The sequence below is a fragment of the Pelobates fuscus genome, chromosome 4 (genome assembly GCF_036172605.1).
Source record: "Pelobates fuscus isolate aPelFus1 chromosome 4, aPelFus1.pri, whole genome shotgun sequence".
In the NCBI taxonomy this organism is placed as follows: Eukaryota; Metazoa; Chordata; class Amphibia; order Anura; family Pelobatidae; genus Pelobates; species Pelobates fuscus.
In genome coordinates, this window is record NC_086320.1 from 162,427,449 (window position 1) to 162,450,725 (window position 23,277).

General features: G+C 40.2%; 1 protein-coding gene across 1 annotated transcript in view; it reads left to right on the forward strand.

Moving 5' to 3' along the window:
• Positions 1–16,893, forward strand: part of NEDD9 (neural precursor cell expressed, developmentally down-regulated 9) — a 33,456-nt gene extending 16,563 nt beyond the window's left edge. Inside the window, exons 3-7 of the mRNA XM_063451721.1 lie at positions 10,310–10,396; positions 12,310–12,408; positions 12,749–13,915; positions 15,469–15,558; positions 15,674–16,893. Coding sequence (XP_063307791.1) covers positions 10,310–10,396; positions 12,310–12,408; positions 12,749–13,915; positions 15,469–15,558; positions 15,674–16,183 — 1,953 coding nt within the window. The 3' untranslated portion in view covers positions 16,184–16,893. The remainder of the gene's footprint in view (positions 1–10,309; positions 10,397–12,309; positions 12,409–12,748; positions 13,916–15,468; positions 15,559–15,673) is intronic.
• Positions 16,894–23,277: the final 6,384 nt, after the last annotated feature.

Below are 23,277 nucleotides of genomic sequence, written 5' to 3' on the forward strand. Positions count from 1 at the left end.
TCATGTTTATTTAATCATTTTTTGACAGGGGGACCAAATCACACACCTGACCCATTATTCTGGTTAGTTAGCTCAGTGACCTAAATAACTTTACTAAAGTAAGTTATACAGAGTTTTCTTCATTAGGTTTTTCTCCGTCACAATGAAAGAGCAAAATGGTCTGGTCCTGAAAATAGTTCTGCATAGACTGCTAACTGTGGTCTAACAATTATTGTGCACTGTTCAACTATGGGGACCTACTAAAATGCCTTAAGGAACAATTTTTGAGTCTTGATCTAGGGTTTAAGTGCCTACCCTGTCTTTATGAAGACCTGAGATGTTGGCTGACTTGCCCAAAATAGGTATAACTGTAGGAAACCTTCTTCAGTTCCACATAGGGCAATGATTCCCAACCTTTAGTGGGCCAAGCCACACTTCAATGTCTAATGTCTAATATCAATGTCCAAGGAATGTAGAATTATTTTTGATGTTTCACTTACATCGGCAGATTATCTCTACATTTAAAATAACTTATTAGTTTTAATAAATTGCCAGATGGGAGCCACAATATTTAATGCTGACACAAAAAGAAAAAATGAACTTTATGCATTACATTCAAATTACAGCTCTGCAGGCAATATCCCCGTGGCACAAAACCACAGACCTAAAGAATGAGGGCCTGCTGCTTGGCTCCGAGCTCTCATTTTATAGCGGACCTCCTTTCATGTGCAATGAATGTCTCTTTATATTGTTTATGAAGGAAGGCACTGCTCGGATTTTCCTTGCAATTGTATTAAAAAACAAAAGAAAAAAAGATAGACTTAAGCAAATTACCTGATATGGAAAAAAAACCTCCTGAACCCAGGGCTGCATGGAGTTCTTGTAAATATGTTTTCGCCATTTACATAACTGCAGACACAAGGAGGACAGGAGAGGAAATGCTTGGCTGGAAATTATTGCAGTTTAGACTTTTAAACGCCAGCTTATATTGGCAGCAAGGTCAGACATTTTCCTTTCTAGACTTGATGCTGTTGTTCGCAGACCTTTGTAATATTACTTGTGGGACTTGTATCCCAGCCTACATTTTTTTATGTAGCTATAATGCATTTTTGAAAAGCCAAAATTCACATGTGGAATTGTTCTTCCTGCGTCTGATCAAAGCCAGGTGTACAATGTTACCCAAACAATGCCTTTTTAAACACTAAGTAATCATCTGCACAATCTGATGCCCTTTTTTCCCTTTTAACTAAACACACCTTTTTATCTGTGTTTAGTTTTAGCTTTGTTAATGATATCAAGTACATTTGGTACCATTTTCGTTTATGTAAGAGTTGTATTCAGACCAAACCATTGTAAATTCATTGAAATGAAAATCCGCATTGTGGGTGGTAGAGCTGCTTTAGTTTAATAAGTGACATTTAACTTACGTTCATAGATGGAATTAATGACAACATAAATATTATATATTATGTGTTGGTGTGTGTGTGTATATGTATGTATACACTGATCTGCAACAACATTAAAACCACCTGCCTAATATTGTGTAGGCCCCCCCTCCCCCCTGCTGCCCAAACCGCTCTGATGCATTGAGGCATGGATCCCAAAAAAACTCTGAATGTGTCCTGTGGTATCTGGCATCAAGACATTCGCAGCAGATTTTCTAAGTCCTGCAAATTGCAAGGTGGGGCCTCTGTGGATCAGATTTTTTTGTTCCAGCACATCTCCGGTCAGGGGAATTTGGAGACCAAGGTAAAACCTTGAACTCTTTGTCATGTTCCTCAAACCATTCCTGAACAATTTTTGCAGTGTGGCAGGATGCATTATGCTGTTGAAAGAGGCCAGTGCCATCAGGGAACACCATTGCCATGACTAGGTGTATGTGGTCTGCGACAATCTCTAGGTAGGTGGTATATGTTAAAGTAACATCTACATGAATACCAGGACGCAAGGTATCCCAGCAGAACATTGCCCAGAGCAGAATACTGCATTAGCTAGCTTACCTATTTGGCATCCTGCTGTCATCTCTTACTCGGGCAAACGATGCACAGGTACCCAGCCATCCACCTGATCTAAAAGAAACTTGATTTATCAGATCAGGCAACCTGGAAGACCATTGGTCCATGGTCCAGTTCTGACACTAAAGTTCTCTTTGAAGTTGCTTTCGGTGGTAGACAGGGGTCATCATTGGCACTTTGACTGGTCTGCTGCTACGCAGCCCCAAACGCAGCAAACTGCGATACACTGTGTGTTCTGACACCTTTCTATCATGTTAAAGGAATGGCACACAGACAAAAACAAAATTGCAGTTTTAACAGTTTTATAGTTGATGGAATGACCCTTTAAGCAAACAAGAGAGGCAATGAGAGCATAAAGCAGTATTCCGAACTGAGGTCTTTTAATTGTTGTTGGACTACATCTTATGTCAAACTCTTTTGGTCTCTCCTTGTTATGTGAGTTGTAACAACACCTGTGACATGCAGTTTGACACTCTTGACCTAAAAGTGATGTCCAGTAATGTCACATTGCAGCAAGGTGAACCCAAGCTAATGGCTGCATTTATTTATTTTTTCTCTCTTCTTTACTAAAGCAAAATATTTAACTGTGTTATCTGAAACTCCGCAAAACTGGGCAATTAAATTGTGCTAATTCTTTACAAATCCCTCTGCATTCATGAAGGGATTACATGTGACACTGCAGAGATCTTACATCTTGCTTTTTGGGATGTGAAGCTCAAAGAGAGTAGACATATTATATGCGTCCATCTGTTATTATGGAATGCAATAAAGTACTCCCTAAAACCACCAACATGCCATGTTATGACCTTCTGTAAATCCTCTGTTCTTTTTTCCTTTAGAACTAGAATATGGAATATTGTGATTTGGTTTACTCGCTCTCTTCAGTGAGAGTGTTTTGTAGCTGTAGCATGATCAATTCACACACTTGACAATTAGGAATGACCCTGTAATACTTCCATTACAGTCAAGCTGGGGATAGACTTAAAGGAACAATGTAGTGTTAGGAATACACCAACGTGTTCCTTACCCCGCCCTTCCTCCTTTATGTAAACGATTAACCCTTTATACAGTTACCTGATTCCTTCACAGAGGTCTGTAGCTGTTGAGTAGCTGGGCGCCTCCTCCGACGTAAGCCGTTGAGGGGTGGGAGAGGGGGTGCGGTGAGCACCCCAATGCTTTCCTATGGTTTTTTTTCTTTGCTGTCTTAGTACATGTTTTACATTGCAAGAGTAAGGGGGATAAGGATATTACACCCACACTATTTTAATGAGATGAAGTGGTCTGGGTGCCTATAGGGTACCCTTTAAGACAGCAGGTAACCAGAACATAACGCAAACCGACACCCATGGTATAATTGAACAAGAATAGGCTACAAGTGTTGGTTTTATGTTTTATCTGTGCAAAAAGAGATTGGGAGAAATAAAAGCCATATTTGGGGATTTCTATGCTTCTCTGGCCACCAAAGCGTTAAAGAACAAGAATATTGCTATGAATATTGCACAACAATGATTTCACCATATTGTTATGAGGATATGTTATCTACATGGAGCCCTATTCTTACTGTAATTATCCTGTGAAGAAATGGTGTAAAGGTCTCTTAAGTCTAACAGAAAGAAAGTGCTTGTTAATTGTTTTTTTATCAAAGCGTTTCTACCAGCAGTATTTGATTAAAAAACGCATAAAGAAAAGTTTCAGAGAAAACAATCTAGTGCAATATGTCCAGTAAGATGTAAACATAGTGAAGTTAATTCACTAAACAGTGAATTGTAAGGCGCTGAAAATCAAATTGCAACATTTAGGTCAAAACAACCAAGATGGGGAAATCTCTAACTCCGCTATGTTTCCAGTGTGGCATATTAGCCAGTTTGCAGTTTGTTCTATTTTACAACTCACTAGTGATGAGTTTGGTTTGAGATGAAAACTGAACTGAACTCACTAACACGTGCGTCAATTCAACAACTAAAGAAACTGGAAAAACTAAACTAATTGTCACCGCTATACCGCTATTAAAAGCCTATAAATCTACTTTTAGGTTGAATTGATCATTAATACTTGATAAATCAACATTCTAAGGATTAGTGTAATCCAACCTGGATGGATGATATTTATAGTAATAATGCAGAAGTGTTGATTTGGCATTGTAGGTGCTGGGAAGATCCCCAGTAAATGTGAAACCCATATTAAACTGGAAAATGTGGTTAGGCAATGTAAGCCCATTGTGGCAATATTCTGTAGCGTGCCCACTTCTTAATTATGATGGTGAATTTACACCTCCTCCCTCGTTTTTAAAGATGGTATCTGTCTCAAACACCCTATATTTCTTCACCCTATCTACTTTTTTTTTTCTTGCTGTTCCTACACCACGTTATAAGTGGTTGGGGGTTTGTTTTTGATTTTTTTTATATTCTTTTGATTTCGCATTTCAGAATATATGCAGAGTATAATTGTGTGTATATAGCAATAAAATTCAAAAGTATTGTTTTGTTCTTTTGAATAGCAGTGCACTTGCATATCAATGTCAGTACTAATTAATAGTTTCTCTAGATAACAAGCTCATGAAGTCACCTAACCATTCTCGTACTTCACTTGTGCCCACAGTCATGCCTTCTGGAAAAACTAAGCAGCTATTTTTTGCGGTTTGGAATACGGAGAGGAATGTTAATCCATTGGTCTATAAATGTTTTTTTGTGTTTTGAATACTACCATGTAGCATGTAACAGTGCCACTTTAATTTAGCGAGTGCTGCATTAAACTTGTTGTCATTGGATACAGTCTCTAAAAGGGGTTAAATTAAGTGTGTGATTTGGAATGATGTCTAAGAGGGCTCTAGTGTTTGGCTTGTTTGCACAGCAAGGACAGCACCTGCTGTTTGTTCAGATCCTTGTGTTTAGTCCTCTATACCTGAGCCAAGGAGAACTCACAAAGGTGCAGTCTTTTTAAAAGATTTTACTAATAATAGATAACACATATTAAAGGCTGACTGGTCGACTTTATGTATTACAAAGTGAGTTTTTTTTAAAATGTCCTCTTTCTAGAATGTTCACTGGAATATAAAGTTGTTGCCTAGTTTGATTTAGACAAACAGCGGAATTAAATGGGCCTACATGCCATAACATGTTTACGTACAGTTCAGGATGCACTCCTAAATTGTGCTTACTTTCAAAATAAGTTTACTTGGTGTGTGCAAGCAATGACTGTATTTAATCCATAAATTTAAGGTCGCATGGATGAGCTGCTCCCTTGCCTGAGGTAACTTGATGGCTTCACTGGAGCTATAACTTAATCAGACAAACCCCTTTATAAACTGTTTCAATTTTTAACACGTTTAAAATATAAGCCCATTAGAAGTCCGTAGATGTGTGACCACCATAATGTGTCTGAGAAAAGCATTTATAAAGTAAACTTGGTTGGTTTAACCCCTTGGACACATGACACGTGTGACATGTCATGATTCCGTTTTATTCCAGAAGTTTGGTCCTTAAGGGGTTAAAGATATGCCAAATTTGATTCCAGACATTTACGTTTATCTACAAATACTCCCTAAAATAATGAAAACTCATGTGCCTAATGTCTCTGATATATTTTGTATGTTTTGCATATTTTTCTATTATTGTCTATGATCAAGCTCCTTGGTTAGATTTAAACACCGCAAGTAGAAGTAAAACCTCCAAAACACAGCTGTACTGAGTTGGCCTGTTTTTTCACTGGCGCCCACCACAGCCTACAGTTTAATCTATAAAGATCAGAAGATTAAATATGAAATATGCTTTTAAACCACAAATCCCTTGCACTAAAGGGATGAGGGGCCAGGAATATACTGATGCTGTATTAATAAACATAAAAGACCGTTGTCTTGTGCAGTTTAGTAAGATGAAAGGTGACCACTCTGTGACGTTGCTAGTGGTGACACCTGTCTCTGTTCATTAGAATGGCAGCGGCAGCAGAGTAAGGGTCAGGCCTCTTTACTCTGATCTCGATCCTGCTTACTGGCCTGTCACCTTGTCTTTCAGATTCTTGGAGTCTGTCCAGGAGCGGAAAGAACTGATTTGTTTCAGTATTATTTTCTCACACAAGTTCTCCTTTTGTCTTCCCACCCCTCTTTCACCCTGAGAAAATCAGACTCTAAATGGAAGTACCAGGAACTGAAAAGTGAGCAGCAGAAGACTATCTATGCACAAATAGTGTAGGCATTTCATCCTAGCTGGCTCTCATAGTGGGTTTATGTATTAAAGTGAACTTGTTGTGAATAGTTTTAACTTACCTGCAACTGCTCCCATATACATTGAATACACCATATATCGAAAAGATGCGTGGTATATTCAATGTAAAATATAAAGATTAACTCACTTTTCCATTCTCTTTGTGTAACACCCACCTCCTGGCTGTCCTCCACTTCGCCTGCGTTCTTTTTTTTAATTTGCCCTGCTTGGGACGCATCCACAAACACGACAAATCTCGCCAGTGACGCTGTAACAATTTACTTCGTTCCTATACTCCCTGGCCAGTACTAGAGTATCCATTGCAAACTCAACGCATGCGCTGAGGTTGCTATGGAAGGAGAGCAGAGGAACCAACGGCATGCCAAGACAGCAGGGAGGAAAAAAATAGTTTTAAATAGGTTTTTCTGCTAATCTATACATTTGCTAACAAAACTGCTAGCACCATGCATAAACTCTTATGTTCAATGTAATGAGCATAAGTTGTTTGAGACACAACTAGTGCCCTTTAAGTGTTGCATCAACGTCTAATACTTTTTAAGGCACTTTTCCTATTTGGGGCTATTTATTTTATTTGGGAGAGGGTTGCAAATTCGGTAACAGACATTCATGGTTTTTTTTCTTAATTTATTTTATTTATTTTTTCTTAGTACCATATATTACAAATGTATGTATTTGTTTTTAGTTTTTTTTTTGTGTGTAAATGTAATAAATGGTAAAAATCAGGGAAAAAAATTGAAAACAAAAAAGGAATATTAGGTAACAGGGAGACTGTTTTTTTTGATGCATCCTGCGGAAAAGGCAAGAAAAAAGGAAACTACTTAGAACAATTTTATACACCAAAAAATGGTTCAGGCACACAAAACCGTCACAAACATAAAAGTGAATGCAACACATTTTAGACATAACCTTCATGGTGTTTAATCAATGGCTCATAATTTCTTTTAGTGCTTGTAACCTTCCATGAGCACAGTATGTGCCTCCCTATCCTACATCCAGCTTTATGTACAGTACAGAGCAGTCACAGTTCACCTTTCGTGTCACTTTCATGCTGTGGGCAAAGTTGCACACAAGTGACTTCAGAGAATTGTATTCCCTGCCATACAAAGCTGTTATTCACTGCACTTTGATGAATGACAATGCTACTACTCAGACAAGTAAACACTGATATGCGAACCATTGTGAAATGATTAAAGAGAGATTTTTTATTGAGTTAGCAAGACTGTCTTAGACTGTGTATGCTTTGCTTCCTTTTAAATTAGGGTTGGGCATTAAATTAAAAATGTCTTTCCCCTGGGAGTCACACCATTTAATAAATCATTAAAAAAAATCACCTACAACTTTTGTTGAACTTTTTCACGTGATGCTCACTTCCTTTTAGAATGTTTATTAAAGATTTAGCTAGTTCAGTCCCAGCACAACCAGGACACACTATGAAAAAAGAGATTTTATTTATACAAATGCCAGCAGATATGATCAACACAGCTTGTCTTGTTAATGTCTGAAATTAAATTCCTATATGTCAAAACCAAAAGCTGATTTGAAAAAAACAAAATAACAAAAAAAAAAAACCTGATAATCGAGTTTTATCCTTTTTAGTATTGGGGTACTAGAGCAGAAAAAGTATTTCAAGCGGTACCCAATCTTGACCTCAGAGGTTTTGCTGACAAAATGTATATTGTGTAGGTAGACCGGCAGTTTTTGTATGTGGGCCAGACCCAACCAAAATATATTGGGCTCACAGGCAACAAAACAAGGTCAATGCGTACTGCACAGGCCTGTCCTACATACATACAAACAATGTTTATAGAGGAAACAAGGAAAGGATCCAGTGTAATATGTTTGTATCTCATTTAGCCCCTCATGGCTACCTGCAGTACTGCATGAAAACATAGATATATGTTGGTGGTCCAAATTCTTGAAATCCCAGTAACCAACCTCTGCTTGCATTTGGAATGTGGCCTGTGTGATGAGTGCGGCCACAGGCCAGTTTTGTAATTCACAACAAGAATTTCAAGCTTGGAATGCAGTGTTTACTTCAACCAGATTAGTATAGGAATGCAGTTAAAATTTATACACACAGGATGGCTTCAAGTTCATTAACATGCAAGTAAGGATGTACATTTCGAAACAACCAGGGAATCTGCACGTCTGCCAGCATACAATGAAAATAATTCCTTTCCCGGAATGTCCCTGTTTTTAGTTTACTGGGTGGGGCTCTGCAAACCACAGCTTCAGAATTGTTGTTGGGACTGCAATTCCTTTTGTCATGCAGCCTGTGCTTGATGGTGGTTGTAATCCAACAGTTGAATGATACAGAGTAGTGTGGATGAAGTTGGATAATGTTCACAAAAGTACTATAATGGTAAACGTGAGCCTTACCTTAGAGTATCACTATAGGGCCAGGAACACATACATGTATTCTTGACCCTATAGTGAAAACCTACCATTTAGGTGGCTTTCCCCCTCCTCCCCCCTCCTCTCTTTTTTTTTTTTTAAATTTTGAAACATTTTCCAAGTCAGCAATGTTTTCAGTTCAGCTACTCTGGCCTTAAATTTCAAATTCACTTAGAATTCTCACTTTGGTAAATAACCCTGTTAGTCTTGAATGTGCTTTGGGAATCAGTGTTGTAATTGCTAGTGATCTCTGAGATCAAAATCTCATCAGGAGGCTCTCAGGGGGGGAGCGTATTTAAATAAATACATGGCTTGCAAGGGGCATGTAGCCTTCTGTGCAAAGTGTTGTCTTATTCACAAGCAATAAATGTGTGGATTGCTTGTGATCAAATGGTCTCTTGGGTGACTCTCTTTTGAGCTTTGGAGTAGCAAGGCTCATTAGCTGATCAGAACTGCATGGTGGTATGTTATCAGAACTTCACCTGGTAAGTCAAAAGTTGTACATGGCTTCTGATTTAAGGGAGGAGACATTATATTACACTATTAGAGTATAAAATAAACCAAATAAAACACACCACTTTTCCTTACAATGTGCTTTAATATTGTTGAAGTACAAAAATTCCTGCCATAATAAAAAAAATATACACATGTGAGTGATACTTTGCTGAACTAGAGGTTATATGTTAAGGTAATATCTTGTATCGAAAAGATGTGATCATAATCTTTTTACTTTGTTGACCTCCAATGTCAAATTCTGCTGTAGCATAAGTAAAACACAGTGTTATTTTTTTTATTTTTTTTATATATATATATTTTTTCAAAATGAAATACATTTATAAATCATAAACGTGTACATGATTATAAATACTTAATGGTATTTAGCCTTTGAGTACACTGAAAGGCACACTATAGTCACCAAAATAACTTTACCTTAATGAAGCAGTGCTAGTATATAGATCATGCCGTTGCAGTCTCACTGCTCAATTCTCGGCCATTTAGGAGTTAAATCACTTTGTTTCTGTCCATGCAGCGCTAGCTACACCTCCCCTGCATAAAAATAATGATTTCATTTCCAATCGGATGTAACTTGCTGTAAAAGTATCTATCGCTTGCTCTGTAAATTGAGCTTCAATCACACACAGGAGGCTCCTGCAAGATATTAACAGAACAGGAGATAAGAAATTCTACATTAAACAGACTGTGCAATAAATTAGTGTATATATTAGAAAACAAGCATTTTATTTTAGTGCTAAGAACACTTTTATGTTTACGCATTAAACAGTGAATTGGGAATGATTACAAATGACATTGTAAACACTACCATAATGAGTTGGGAAAGGAACTTGGTTGGATAAAGAATGTTCCTATTCTTTAACCAACTCACCATGTGTCAAGTGAATAACAACTTTGATATATAGATATAATTACTTTGAGTATAATTCTGAAAAGGCCTATAAATTAGAAATGACTGAGGCGTATTTAAACTTTATTAGTTAATTAGACACATGTATTTGCTATATGTTGCCTCTGTCCCTTTTTGTTTGCAATTGTTTCATCATTTCCAGTTACTGGTACAATGGGTCTGAAAAAGTTTATTACTGATTTTACTGCTAAAAATAAACTGCTGCTAAAAAAGCAACAACAACAAAAAAAAAAGTACAAAGTATTAATTCTGAATTACTCTTTTCTTTACATTTTAAGGGCATAACCCAAAACCGCATGGGATGGGAATGTTCTCCAAGATGGCAAGGAAATGTCTACGATATTCTTCCTACTAGACCACAGGGGGTAAGTACCCGATAAATCAATTCAGTTTCCTCTTCTTGCTGATAACCTATGTGTATACATGCCAACTTTGCACAGGCAGTAATCAAGATGGGGTGAGCCCTCCGAAGGGGCATCTACAGTAACACAAATTGCACACTAATAACCCCTCTGAGTGGGCAGGCTTGCCGCGAAAAACAGGTGAATCCACCCACTGAAGGCGCATGTGAGCTCGGCGTCAAGAATGCCTTGCTCACAGACAGACAGCCACCCGGCCCGCCTCTTACATGAATGACCATGCAGAGAGTCCTAGTGCCTGCTCACATCACACGCGTGTCTAATGATGGTGCTCACACTCTACTTCCCAGATGCAGGACACCAGGGTACTAAAGCGGGATAGCAGAAAGGACCCTCAAATGCTGGACTGTTGGGAAGCACGTATTTGGAATAATGCACTTATGGGAATACCAGTAAATAGGTGTCTTTGTTCCCCATATCATCCATTCTCCTTTCGAGACCTATATCTCCATCAATGGCAGTTCTGAAGAAATGTATGCCTTATGTTTTCTCAACCCCAGCATTCCTATGGAGAAAAAGTATAGGGAGGAAAAGCTAGGTTGCAGAAAATAAATGCTGGTAGCAGTGTTCCTACCATATAGTTAAAAGAGCAGAATGTAAAGGGCTCGGGGATCGAAGAGGAAATGAACAATATTAAGAGGAAGGAAAAAATAACTATGCAACTTGTTTTAGAGCACTTTACAAAGTAGTTTGGCAGACATAAATGATCCAATACAGTAGATTTTGATAACCCTGTCTGCATGCTCACATTCTGAAGGAGAATGGGACAAGTGCAATGAACGTTACAGATAAGGGTGTTTAGAATGCCAATATCCTAGCTGAAATGTGGGTGTGTTGTCTAGATTGTAGACCGCAGGAAGTGGAGAGTTCAAGTTCATTCACTAGTGCATTCCCAAAATTTATGGAAAAATACATTGAGAAAAATTTACAGGGGAGAAACGTACATTCCAGGCACCCCGGATATTAACGGTTAAGTAGAGAGAAATTGCTTTAAGTAATTCCACATTTAGAGAAATAAATATATAATACATATATACATACACAGATCAGCTACAACATCAAAACAACTGACCGGTGAAGTGGATAACATTTGATTATATTGTTATATATAAATAGGTGTATAATATATATATATATATATATATTTAGGTTTTTGGTTCAGTAGAAAGAGGGGGTACATTTTTGTTTAGTCTACAGCACCACTCGTGCCTTATCGCAATCAGTCTAAACACTCACAGTACAACTGTGCTTGTCTTACTGCTTTCCATAGGAATGCTTTAAAATGCAGCATGCATGTCTTACACGGTTTGCATGGGAGTTCAGTATGTGCATGCTCAGTGCTGGTTCAGTTCAGGAGCATTGATTGGCTAATATATTCAGCCACTTCCTTGTTACAGCCAAGAAGGACATCCGAGAACATGCAAATGCAAAACTCTGCAATTGTCTATAGTTTGTCACCTGTTGTATTGTAATTTTTCCTTTATTACTTTTTTTTGTGCGTGTTTTGATGTGTTGATTACATAATGAAATTTTAAAAAATAAATGTAAAAAGTCTGCTTCCAGGAGTGTCCATGTATGCAAGTGATTGCACACAACTCTCCTTCTAGGGAGGGTTCTTAAATGATGTTTATATAGAGTATGTTTTAAAGAAACAGGGCTAAGAGCAGACTTGGCCAATATCTCTTGTGTAAGCAGTTGCTAAACTGAAAGGGAAAAACAATCCTCATCTTTTATACTAACAATAAGGCCCAGTGGGTGACATTTTACTGGTTTCATAGTTACTGACCCTCACTAATTGTTCCTTCTAGAAGGCTATTCTCAGAATGTAAGATTTTATTTTACTCTTGTTTTTATTGTAGGTTTATGATGTTCCTCCTGCTATGAAAAGTTTAAATTATTCAAGTCCCGCCAGGGAAACTAGTTTACAAGAAATTTACGATGTCCCTTCTTCACAAGGGGTAAGTTAATGATTTTCCTTTTTTTCCTGTTTTTGTGTTGTTTAACGTTACTGTGTAAAGTTTTAAATGATACATTTGAATAATCACATAAAATAGAGTGCTAGAAATGGTTACATACACTGGTCTCTTTAGTTCCAGTATCTGCATTGTAAAATATATTGTATAATATGTTCTTGGGGCTTGACATCCACTTCATTTTGGCTCATCTGGAGCTAAAAACTTAATTTCCATCAAGCATTGTTGAAAACCGGTGATCAATATGCAACTGGATGTTTAAAATTCATGTTACTATTTTTTATTTTGTTATATTCTGTAACATTTGCACTTTGTTAAATTTCAGATTTACAATACTTTACCATCCACCATGGAGAAGATATATGACTTTCCATCTCCATTAAACCAAAAAGCTGAACCAACTTATGACACTCTTCCGCCAAGTTCTAAAACTGTGTGTCAAGAGCAGTGCCGAAAACCAAATGGTGTGTGTCCATCACCAGCTGAGTCTGTATTAAGGAAACATAGTCTGTATGACTTTCCGAGGAGCCAACAGACTGCCCAGCAGTCAGATGATTATGACTTTCCTCGAAGTATTCAGTCCTCTGCAGAGAGTGAAGGTTTTGCATCAGATGATCAGGATGGAGTATATGACTTCCCACCACACACATTACATGACAGTAAAGTCCTCCATGATGTTACAGATGGCGTAAACAGATTGTCATTCTCCAGCACTGGAAGCACAAGGAGCAACATGTCTACATCTTCCACAACATCCAAGGAGTCCTCTATAACGTCCTCCCCTTCTCAGGACAAAAGGTTGTTGTTAGATCCAGACACAGCCATAGAAGTGCTTTTGAAACTTCAGCAGACTGTAGAAGCTTCTGTAAATAGGTTAACAACATTTGTCAACACAGATTGGCGGTCTTATGCATACATGGAGAAACATATAAATGAAATCCACGCTACTGTGGATGGAGTAGAGCAATCTCTAAATGAATATCTCAAATTTGCAAGGGGTGCCACAAGTAACGCATCCTGTCTTTCAGAATCAGGACTCTACAATAAAATGAAAAGGGAATTCCAGAGACTAGGAGATTCACACCAGATTCTCACCCAGACCAGCCAAGAACTTTGTAACTGCAACTGGTCGTTAAATGTTCTTGCTTTTAATAAAGCAAACAGCAAGTGTGACAGCCTTGAAAGGTTTGTCATGGTAGCTAGGACAATTATAGATGATGCTAAACAGCTAACTACCTCCATCAGTGTGAATGCTGAGCTTTTATTCAAGCAGTCGACCATTGGCTTTTACAAAAAGAGACCGTCCGAGACCATCGGCACTGTTCCAGACTATGTATACAACATTACCAAGTCACCAGTATTACAGGATGACCATGTCCTGAATCCTGGGCTTCCTTTTCCACACATAATAAAAGACCAGCCTCCTAACTACAAGGGTCGTGATGGGTCTTTGAGAAGTTGGATGGATGATTATGACTATGTTCACTTACAGGTAAATTATATATAGAGAAGTTATATCTGACAATATCTTTCTGTGTGTATGTAGATGCAAGTTACAATCTGGATGGTTGGTGTGTGTGTGTGTGTGTATATATATATATATATATATATATATATATTTTTTTTTTATATACACACACACACACACACACACACACACACACACACACACTATTTCCAGGTTGTTAAAGTAGCTGCAGATTGCGTGTCATACTTGTTTAGAAATCCAGTGGTTTTGATGGTATTACATTTATGCATGTGCTTTTTCTATCTACCCCATAAGAAAACGGATTGGGGTGGCATGCACATGCCATGCGTGCATTTTCCAATTAATCTTTTCAACCCTTGCTGACATATTAGTAATGGAACATTTAATTAAATTGCGATAGTAATACCCTTAAAAATTACCATAGGAGGTGAAATGATTAAAGAAAATTGACTGTCTGCTCAGTGCTGTTTGTTTGTGTATTTTTACTCAATTGAGAGTACCTCTTCAGCCGTGTGTTGTTGTTTTCTTATTATTTATTATTCATTTGAAATCTCTTAAAAGAAAAACCAAAATCCTTTTTAAAAAAAAAAAAAAAGTAAATTGAAACAAAAACACTTCAGTTTAGAGTTTTCAGGTTTATAATGCATGATGCAACCCTTTTATATGTAAATGTGCACCTAGTTTATACTTTTTTTTTTTTATCTACATATCCAAACACAGTGTATCTGTCAGCAGAGTCCACACTCTAGAGTGGAACTCTGATACACTATATCATAATGTCCTTTACTTTGGCATCTACCTCGGTATTCTGAAAGGATGGCTCTCATCATGAGAAATTCTCAGAAAAATCACTTTTGTATAATATTTTAGAATATGGTCATGCTTTATAATATAGAATAAACAATATTTTGTGAGCTGTGAACTGCACACAGGCCAGCTCTGTCCTTTATGAATAGCTATGTGTGTCTGAGTGGAGGAAATTGTGAAATATGTGTCGTAATACTTCCAAGAAAGGCCTTGGATTATTCACTGAATTGTGAATTCATTTTGAAATTCAAAGTGGCATTGTAGGCCTAAATAGCTGAGCAGGCATCATGGCTGACTTGAAACCTTTTCCCAGTTTGGCTATTTATGCCTAAACGTTAAAATTTGCTTTTGGTTCCTGATAACTGAATGAATTTGTTTGTTTATGCATAGTTTTTCTCTATGGCATCCTTGCACACGGTTTTAGTTCTTGTTGCTTGTTTCTGACATATACAAGGTTATTTAATAAGGTGAGAATTGTCACAAATTCAAAGTAAATATCAAATTTAAGGCCACAATAGCTGGATTGGAAAATATCTGCTTTGCTTCTAGTTCGACTAATTTTGTCTAAAATTCGAAATTGACTTGGTAACAACCAGGTTTAAAATGCAAAATGTCAATGAAGCAATATAATCTCCTTCTTATATCTGCTAAAGATAATTACTTCCTTATCATTTATATGATCAGGTTTACAAAAGTCTTGAAGTGGCACCATTTATGGACTGTCTTCTTTTTGTGGGGTTTTTTTTCAGGGGAAAGAAGAATTTGAACGTCACCAAAGAGAACTTTTAGAAAAGGAAAATATTATAAAGCATGGCAAACCACAACTGGAACAACAGCAGGTAAGCAGAGGTTTTTTTTTTTCTTGGTTTTTTTTTTTTTTATCTTTATTTTTAGTGCTATTTTTAGACTTGATCAAAATAATCAACCTCAATCTTTTTATCATCTGTGTTTCAGCTAAGTCAATTCCAGCAGCTGGAGAAAGAGATTACCACACCGGTGGAAAATGATATCTCAAAGTGGAAATCGCCTCAGAGCGTCCCAGCAGAGAGCAGTACCCTGGCACCTCAAGATAAACAGTTGCTATATTTCTACTCTGAACAATGTGAGGCACTCTTTATTTCCCTGTTGAATGCTATTGATGCCTTCTTCAACTGCATGAGCACGGCTCAACCTCCCAGGATTTTTGTTGCCCACAGCAAGTTTGTCATTTTAAGCGCCCACAAACTAGTCTTCATTGGGGACACATTGTCAAGACAGGTTGTTACACAAGAAATCTGTAACAGACTAATGAATTCCAGCAACCAGCTGTGCGAACTCCTTAAAAATATTGTCATGGCAACTAAAATGGCTGCTTTGAACTATCCCAGCTCTGGGTCATTGCAGGAAATGGTGGACAGAGTGACGGAATTGTCTAGTCAAGCACAACTTTTCAAGCTTTCTTTGGCTCAGATGGCTGCATTATGAGGAGAATGGAATTTGTTTATATGTGTATATCTTGTCCATAATATGCTTGGCATTTATTGTATTCTATATAAATATATTGTTATATTTTTGTAGATTTTGTTTTTTATGAATTGTGGAAGAAAAAAAAGTTGGCAATTTTTTTTTGTGTGCAAATTATTATGATTATTTTTTTTATTTCCTTAGGATATGACCCAGTGTTACTTCGTAACATTCCTCATGTTCACCTCATGTAATGAGCACCTTATAATGTGTGTGTGTGTGTGATAATCTGAAATGAAAACTTTACAAACATTGCAATCTGTGCTGTAAAATGCTCATGTAAATTACATCTACCAAACTCCAATTCGCTAAATGAATTCCATGGTGATACGTCCATAGTAAACTTCGGTTTGTTTGTTTTTAGCAATCTAGTGTAATTTAATAGATTGACTCAAAATGAATAACACGCTTGGAGTCTGAGCAGTCCCTAATATAACTATATATTTCTAGGATTTGATAAAAATAGAAACATCTGCAAGGTCAATCATGTATTCCTAAACATCTACAAAACTTTCATTGATCACTTGTGAAAATTCTTACTGTGCAACACACAATTCTCTATTTTAGAAACTGAATTTCCAATATGCTGCTTTGATACCAAGGGGTCAAAATTCATGTAGAAAAATGTCAAAAACTCAGAGAGTTATAAATAAATAATCATTTTTATTAAATCAGTTTTGTTTGTACTTTTATTTAAACAATGTACTGGCAGGAGACATATATATAAATAATTTATGAGAGAAAGAAACACACACAATTAACTTACTAAATGAAATCTACTCCTTAAAGGAACACTCCATTGGAAAAAAGAAATCCCTGTTATGTACATATATCACTATGGAGACATGCATGCATTTAATTCAGCATTTTTAATTAGGGGTGTATCTAAAAACTGCTTGATGGAATACGAAATACCAGATGGAATTTTTTCCCTAAGTAAGTGGGTTAATCTCATAAGTGCAAACATTAGGCTGTTAGAATAGGACCTGCTAAAGATGGGGTACATATATACGTTGTGGCAGGCTTATGCAATGTATAATCATATAATGTAACTAAACCCCCATTATTTTTGCCTAGATTAGGTGTTTTAAAAAAAACAAAAAAAAAACATTAAAATCCATCAACATTGAAGTTGCCTTTTAGTGTGTGTGTGTGTATATATATATATATATATATATATATATATATATATATATATATATATATACTACACGACCGGGCACCACGTGGGGCAGTCAGGAGAGGTATTGCAGGATGCCTCGACATCAAGGCATCGCCGCAATAAAAAGTTACAAAACAGAACCAAAAAGGAGAAAACATGTAAATATCACCAAAAAGTGAATAATAAAACAGAACAACCTGTTTATGAATGCTGAAATAAAATTGGTAGATGTATGTGGGGAGAAAAGAAGAATATAGTGCAGTATAATCAGCACAGCGGTGGGCGTAGGGGCAGATGGAAAAATCACTAGATGGATGCAAAATCAGGCGTATCTCCCTCTTAAATAGGGTGTTACGGTATATGATGAAAAATCTCCAGCTGGATATTTTCAAAAAAGGTATCTTCTATTATCACTCAAAATTAAGGAAAGAGAGAGAGAAGATAGTGCAGATGGTATAAAAATAACAAATGTATTGAATACAAATGCACTTAACAAGATGTCCAATGACAATAATATCTCCACATAAAAATGGGATCCAGGACTCCAGCAAGTAGCAGGAAAAACTCCCAGAATGGAAGATGCAATAAAACAAACAATAATAAAACCAAGATAAAATAAGCCCTACACGTTTCATCCTATCAGGACTTCCTCAGGGATTTATAATGTTGATCCGTCCGTTTAGAAGGTTATCCTCTATATAAATCGTTAAATCAAGAAAATCTTAAAATAAATTTACACAATCTTTCCTTCAGATTTTAATTGGTGTCTAACCACGTTTTAACTTACTGTAAAAATAAAGTAGATTCCACATGTAATAGACTGGCCGCTGTACCCAAGATGAGGAGCAGATTGAGGGATGATTTATGGCAAACCTGCACAACTTGGCAGTAGGTAGAGGCCAAAATTAAAATAGGCTAAACTTATTCGGGCCACAGAAAAAAATACAGATAAACACGGATAGACCCACAGATACACAGACACACTGATAGGCATACAGATACATAGAGAGACTGACAGACATACAGATACACACACATGCAAGTGAAAATACACACTTTTGTAGCCACCCTTCAGTTACCTATATTGTGGGTGCTGGAGAGTGGCTTCCCTGAAGCCCTGTCTGCAGGCTGAGGATGTTGAGAGCTTGCTCTTGCAGCCTGCACTCCCTACTCCTCTGGCTCCTGTCTCTCCCGGGCTGGCCCCCTCCCCCTCCTGCGCGGCTCTGACCTCTGACTCATAGCTCTCACTTCCTCCCAGGCTGCTAATAAACAAGGGGCCCTGTCACGCTGTTAAATGGCCACAGCGCCCGACCAGGCCACTGCTGACACATGCCCACTGGAAGGCCCTAAGAGCATGGGCTGCCTTAGTGTGCAGTCCGCACAAAATCCTTTTGGCGGGTCGTATGTTGTGCAGGGCTGATTTATGTAATGAAAATGCGTGTCCTTAAAAGATTGTAAAATGGGATCAGATGACTAAACAATAGAGGTTTCACACACCGGTATATTTTCCTCTGTTACTGCATTTCCAATTTTCATGTGTTTTAATGTTTATTATGACTTTTTCTGTTTGTGATTCAGTGCTATAAAGTGAACTATTGATTTAGACATTGGTATTAACTGTGACCATATTAAACCACTTTTTATTTTAGATCACATCTGTAAATAAAATATCTGGATTTTATGTAGATTATATCAATACAGAGGTGGCTCTAGACCAGTGCCCAAACCGCAATACACCAACTTTTTTTCCTCAAAGTGCCAACACGGCAATTGAACATGAATACTGAGGTTTAAGTTTAGAAAAAACTACTCGTACAGTTGTCCGAACTAATTAACAACTTTTGTTTTAAAAGAAGAACACAGCAGAGAGTTGAATGATACAAGAATTTAAATAATGATATAAATAGATAAAATTAAGCTTATATTTATTGGTATCTCCAACAAATGCAATACATACACACAGACTGCTGAACACATTCACACACCGGCTGCTAAATACATACACACACCAACTGCTAAATACACATACAGAGACTGCTGAATGCACATACAGACAGACTGCTGAGTACACACAGACTGCTGAATACATACACTGCTGCATACACACACAGACTGCTGAGTACACACACACACAGGCTGCTGAATACACACACACACAGACTGCTGAATACACACACTGCTGAGTACACACAGACTGCTGAATACATACACACACACAGACTGCTGAGTACATACACTGCTGAATACACAGACTGCTGAATACATACACTGCTAAATACACACAGAGACAGACTGCTGGATACACCCACAAAGACTGCTGAGTAGACAAAGACTGCTGAATACACACACTGCTGAGTACACACAGTCTGCTGAATACACACACATACTGCATTGAGGGGTGAAGTGAATGTGTTTGTGTGTAATGGTGTGCAGTGCTGTGTGTGTGTCTGAGGGGGTACTGTGTGTGTGGGGGTAGGGGTGCTGTGTGTGGGGGGGAAGGGGTGCTGTGCTGTGTGGGCGGGTAGGGGTGCTGTGCTGTGGGGGGGTAGGGGTGCTATGTGTGGGTGGTAGGGGTGCTGTGCTGTGGGGGGTAGGGGTAAAGATACATTAAACAAATAGATATATTAATTCTGTATTCCCCCCCTCCCTTCCTCTTACGTTTGGTGAAGGAGGGGGGGGGGGGACACAGCCATCCCTGGTGGTCCGGTGGTGGTAAGTATGTTTCTGTGAAGCAGCTCTCCTGTCTTCCTGCGCGATGCTGTGTAAGAAAGGGGCGGATGCGGGCTATGTTTTTAAGTTGAAACCTACAGGATTTGGCAACAAACTGGATGTGAGGCTCAAAGGTAAGGCCAGAGTCAAGTATGACGCCAAGACAGCGTGCTTGCAAGGACAGACTTATGTGGATATCACTGACTTGAAGGGAGAGCAAGAGAGGAGGATCAGTATTAGGAGGAGGAAAGACAAGGAGTTCAGCTTTAGAGAGATTGAGTTTCAGAAAGCGTAAGGACATCCAGTCAGTGATGGAAGAAAGGTAAGCAGTGACACGTTGGAGGACGACAGGGGAGAGGTCCGGGGAGGAGAGGTATATGTGAGCAGGGCCGCCATCAGGGGGTGACAACCATGACGGTTGTCACGGGCCCGGCGGCCCTGGGGGGCCCGGACTGCTCAGGCAGTCCTGGGCCCCACTTTCCCTCTCTGCACACATAGATAGCGAATATCGCTATCTATGTGTGCAGCCCTGGGGGGCCCGGACTGCTCAGGCAGTCCTGGGCCCCACTTTCCCTCTCTGCACACATAGATAGCGAATATCGCTATCTATGTGTGCAGCCGCGGGCTCCCTGTTACCGCAGAGGGGGCCCAGGCAGCACACAGCCTCTTCTCTTCTCCTCTCTGCTAATAACTCTCGCGCAGGGCCGGACTGGCCCACCGGGATACCGGGAAATTTCCCTAAGGTGGGCCGCGGCACCTGGGGGCTGCGCATATATGTGCCACCGGGTGGCCGGTCCGGTGGCACACATAGGGGGCCGGCCGCGTTTCAGGCTGGAACCGCCGGGCCGGGTGGCAGCCTCGCCGGGCCGGCGGCACTTCTGTCATTGGTGATGCTGAGGGGGGAGGAGCATGTCTACCATGCTCCCTCGCGGTACCGACAATCCCCAGCACAGCATCATACTGATACAGCATAATGTGCTGGGGATTGTGGGTACCGCGAGGGAGCATGGTAGACATGCTCCTCCCCCCTCAGCATCACCAATGACAGAAGTGCCGCCGGACCGGCGAGGCTGCCACCCGGCCCGGCGGCTCCAGCCTGAAACGCGGCCGGCCCCCTCTGACGTCTCTAGGTACATGGGGATGGGGGAATAGAGAGATGGTGGAGGGAGAGACACTGGGGAAGTGGGGAGGAAGGGAGGAGGGAGAGACACTGGGGAAGTGGGGAGGAAGGGAGGAGGGAGAGACACTGGGGAAGTGGGGAGGAAGGGAGGAGGGAGAGACACTGGGGAAGTGGGGAGGAAGGGAGGAGGGAGAGACACTGGGGAAGTGGGGAGGAAAGGAGGAGGGAGAGACACTGGGGAAGTGGGGAGGAAAGGAGGAGGGAGAGACACTGGGGAAGTGGGGAGGAAGGGAGGAGGGAGAGACACTGGGGAAGTGGGGAGGAAGGGAGGAGGGAGAGACACTGGGGAAGTGGGGAGGAAAGGAGGAGGGAGAGACACTGGGGAAGTGGGGAGGAAGGGAGGAGGGAGAGACACTGGGGAAGTGGGGAGGAAGGGAGGAGGGAGAGACACTGGGGAAGTGGGGAGGAAGGGAGGAGGGAGAGACACTGGGGAAGTGGGGAGGAAGGGAGGAGGGAGAGACACTGGGGAAGTGGGGAGGAAAGGAGGAGGGAGAGACACTGGGTAAGTGGGGAGGAAGGGAGGAGGGAGAGACACTGGGGAAGTGGGGAGGAAGGGAGGAGGGAGAGACACTGGGGAAGTGGGGAGGAAGGGAGGAGGGAGAGACACTGGGGAAGTGGGGAGGAAAGGAGGAGGGAGAGACACTGGGGAAGTGGGGAGGAAAGGAGGAGGGAGAGACACTGGGGAAGTGGGGAGGAAGGGAGGAGGGAGAGACACTGGGGAAGTGGGGAGGAAGGGAGGAGGGAGAGACACTGGGGAAGTGGGGAGGAAAGGAGGAGGGAGAGACACTGGGGAAGTGGGGAGGAAGGGAGGAGGGAGAGACACTGGGGAAGTGGGGAGGAAGGGAGGAGGGAGAGACACTGGGGAAGTGGGGAGGAAGGGAGGAGGGAGAGACACTGGGGAAGTGGGGAGGAAGGGAGGAGGGAGAGACACTGGGGAAGTGGGGAGGAAAGGAGGAGGGAGAGACACTGGGTAAGTGGGGAGGAAGGGAGGAGGGAGAGACACTGGGGAAGTGGGGAGGAAGGGAGGAGGGAGAGACACTGGGGAAGTGGGGAGGAAGGGAGGAGGGAGAGACACTGGGGAAGGGAGGAGGAAGAGACACTGGGACAGTGGGGGAGGAAGGGAGGAGGGAGAGACACTGGGAAACACCCCCTAGATTGCGCATTTACACACACACTACATACATTGACACAACACACACACACACACTACATACACTAACACAACACACACACACACTACATACACTGACACAACACACACACACACTACATACACACTGACACAACACACACTACATACACACTGACAACACACACACTACATACACTGACACAACACACACACACACACTAACACAACACACACACACACTGACACAACACACACTGCATACACACAACACACACACACAACACACACTACATACACTAACACAACACACACACTACATACACTGACAACACACTACATACACTGACACAACACACACACTACATACACTGACACAACACACACACTACATACACTAACACAACACACACACACTACATACACTGACACAACACACACACACACTACATACACACTGACACAACACACTACATACACACTGACAACACACACACTACATACACTAACACAACACACACACACACTAACACAACACACACACACACTGACACAACACACACTGCATACACACAACACAACACACACTACATACACTAACACAACACACACACTACATACACTGACAACACACTACATACACTGACACAACACACACACTACATACACTAACACAACACACACTACATACACTAACACAACACACACTGCATACACTAACACAACACACACTGCATACACTAACACAACACACACTGCATACACTAACACAACACACACTGCATACACTAACACAACACACACTCTGCATACACTGACACAACACACACTCTGCATACACTGACACAACACACACTCTGCATACACTGACACAA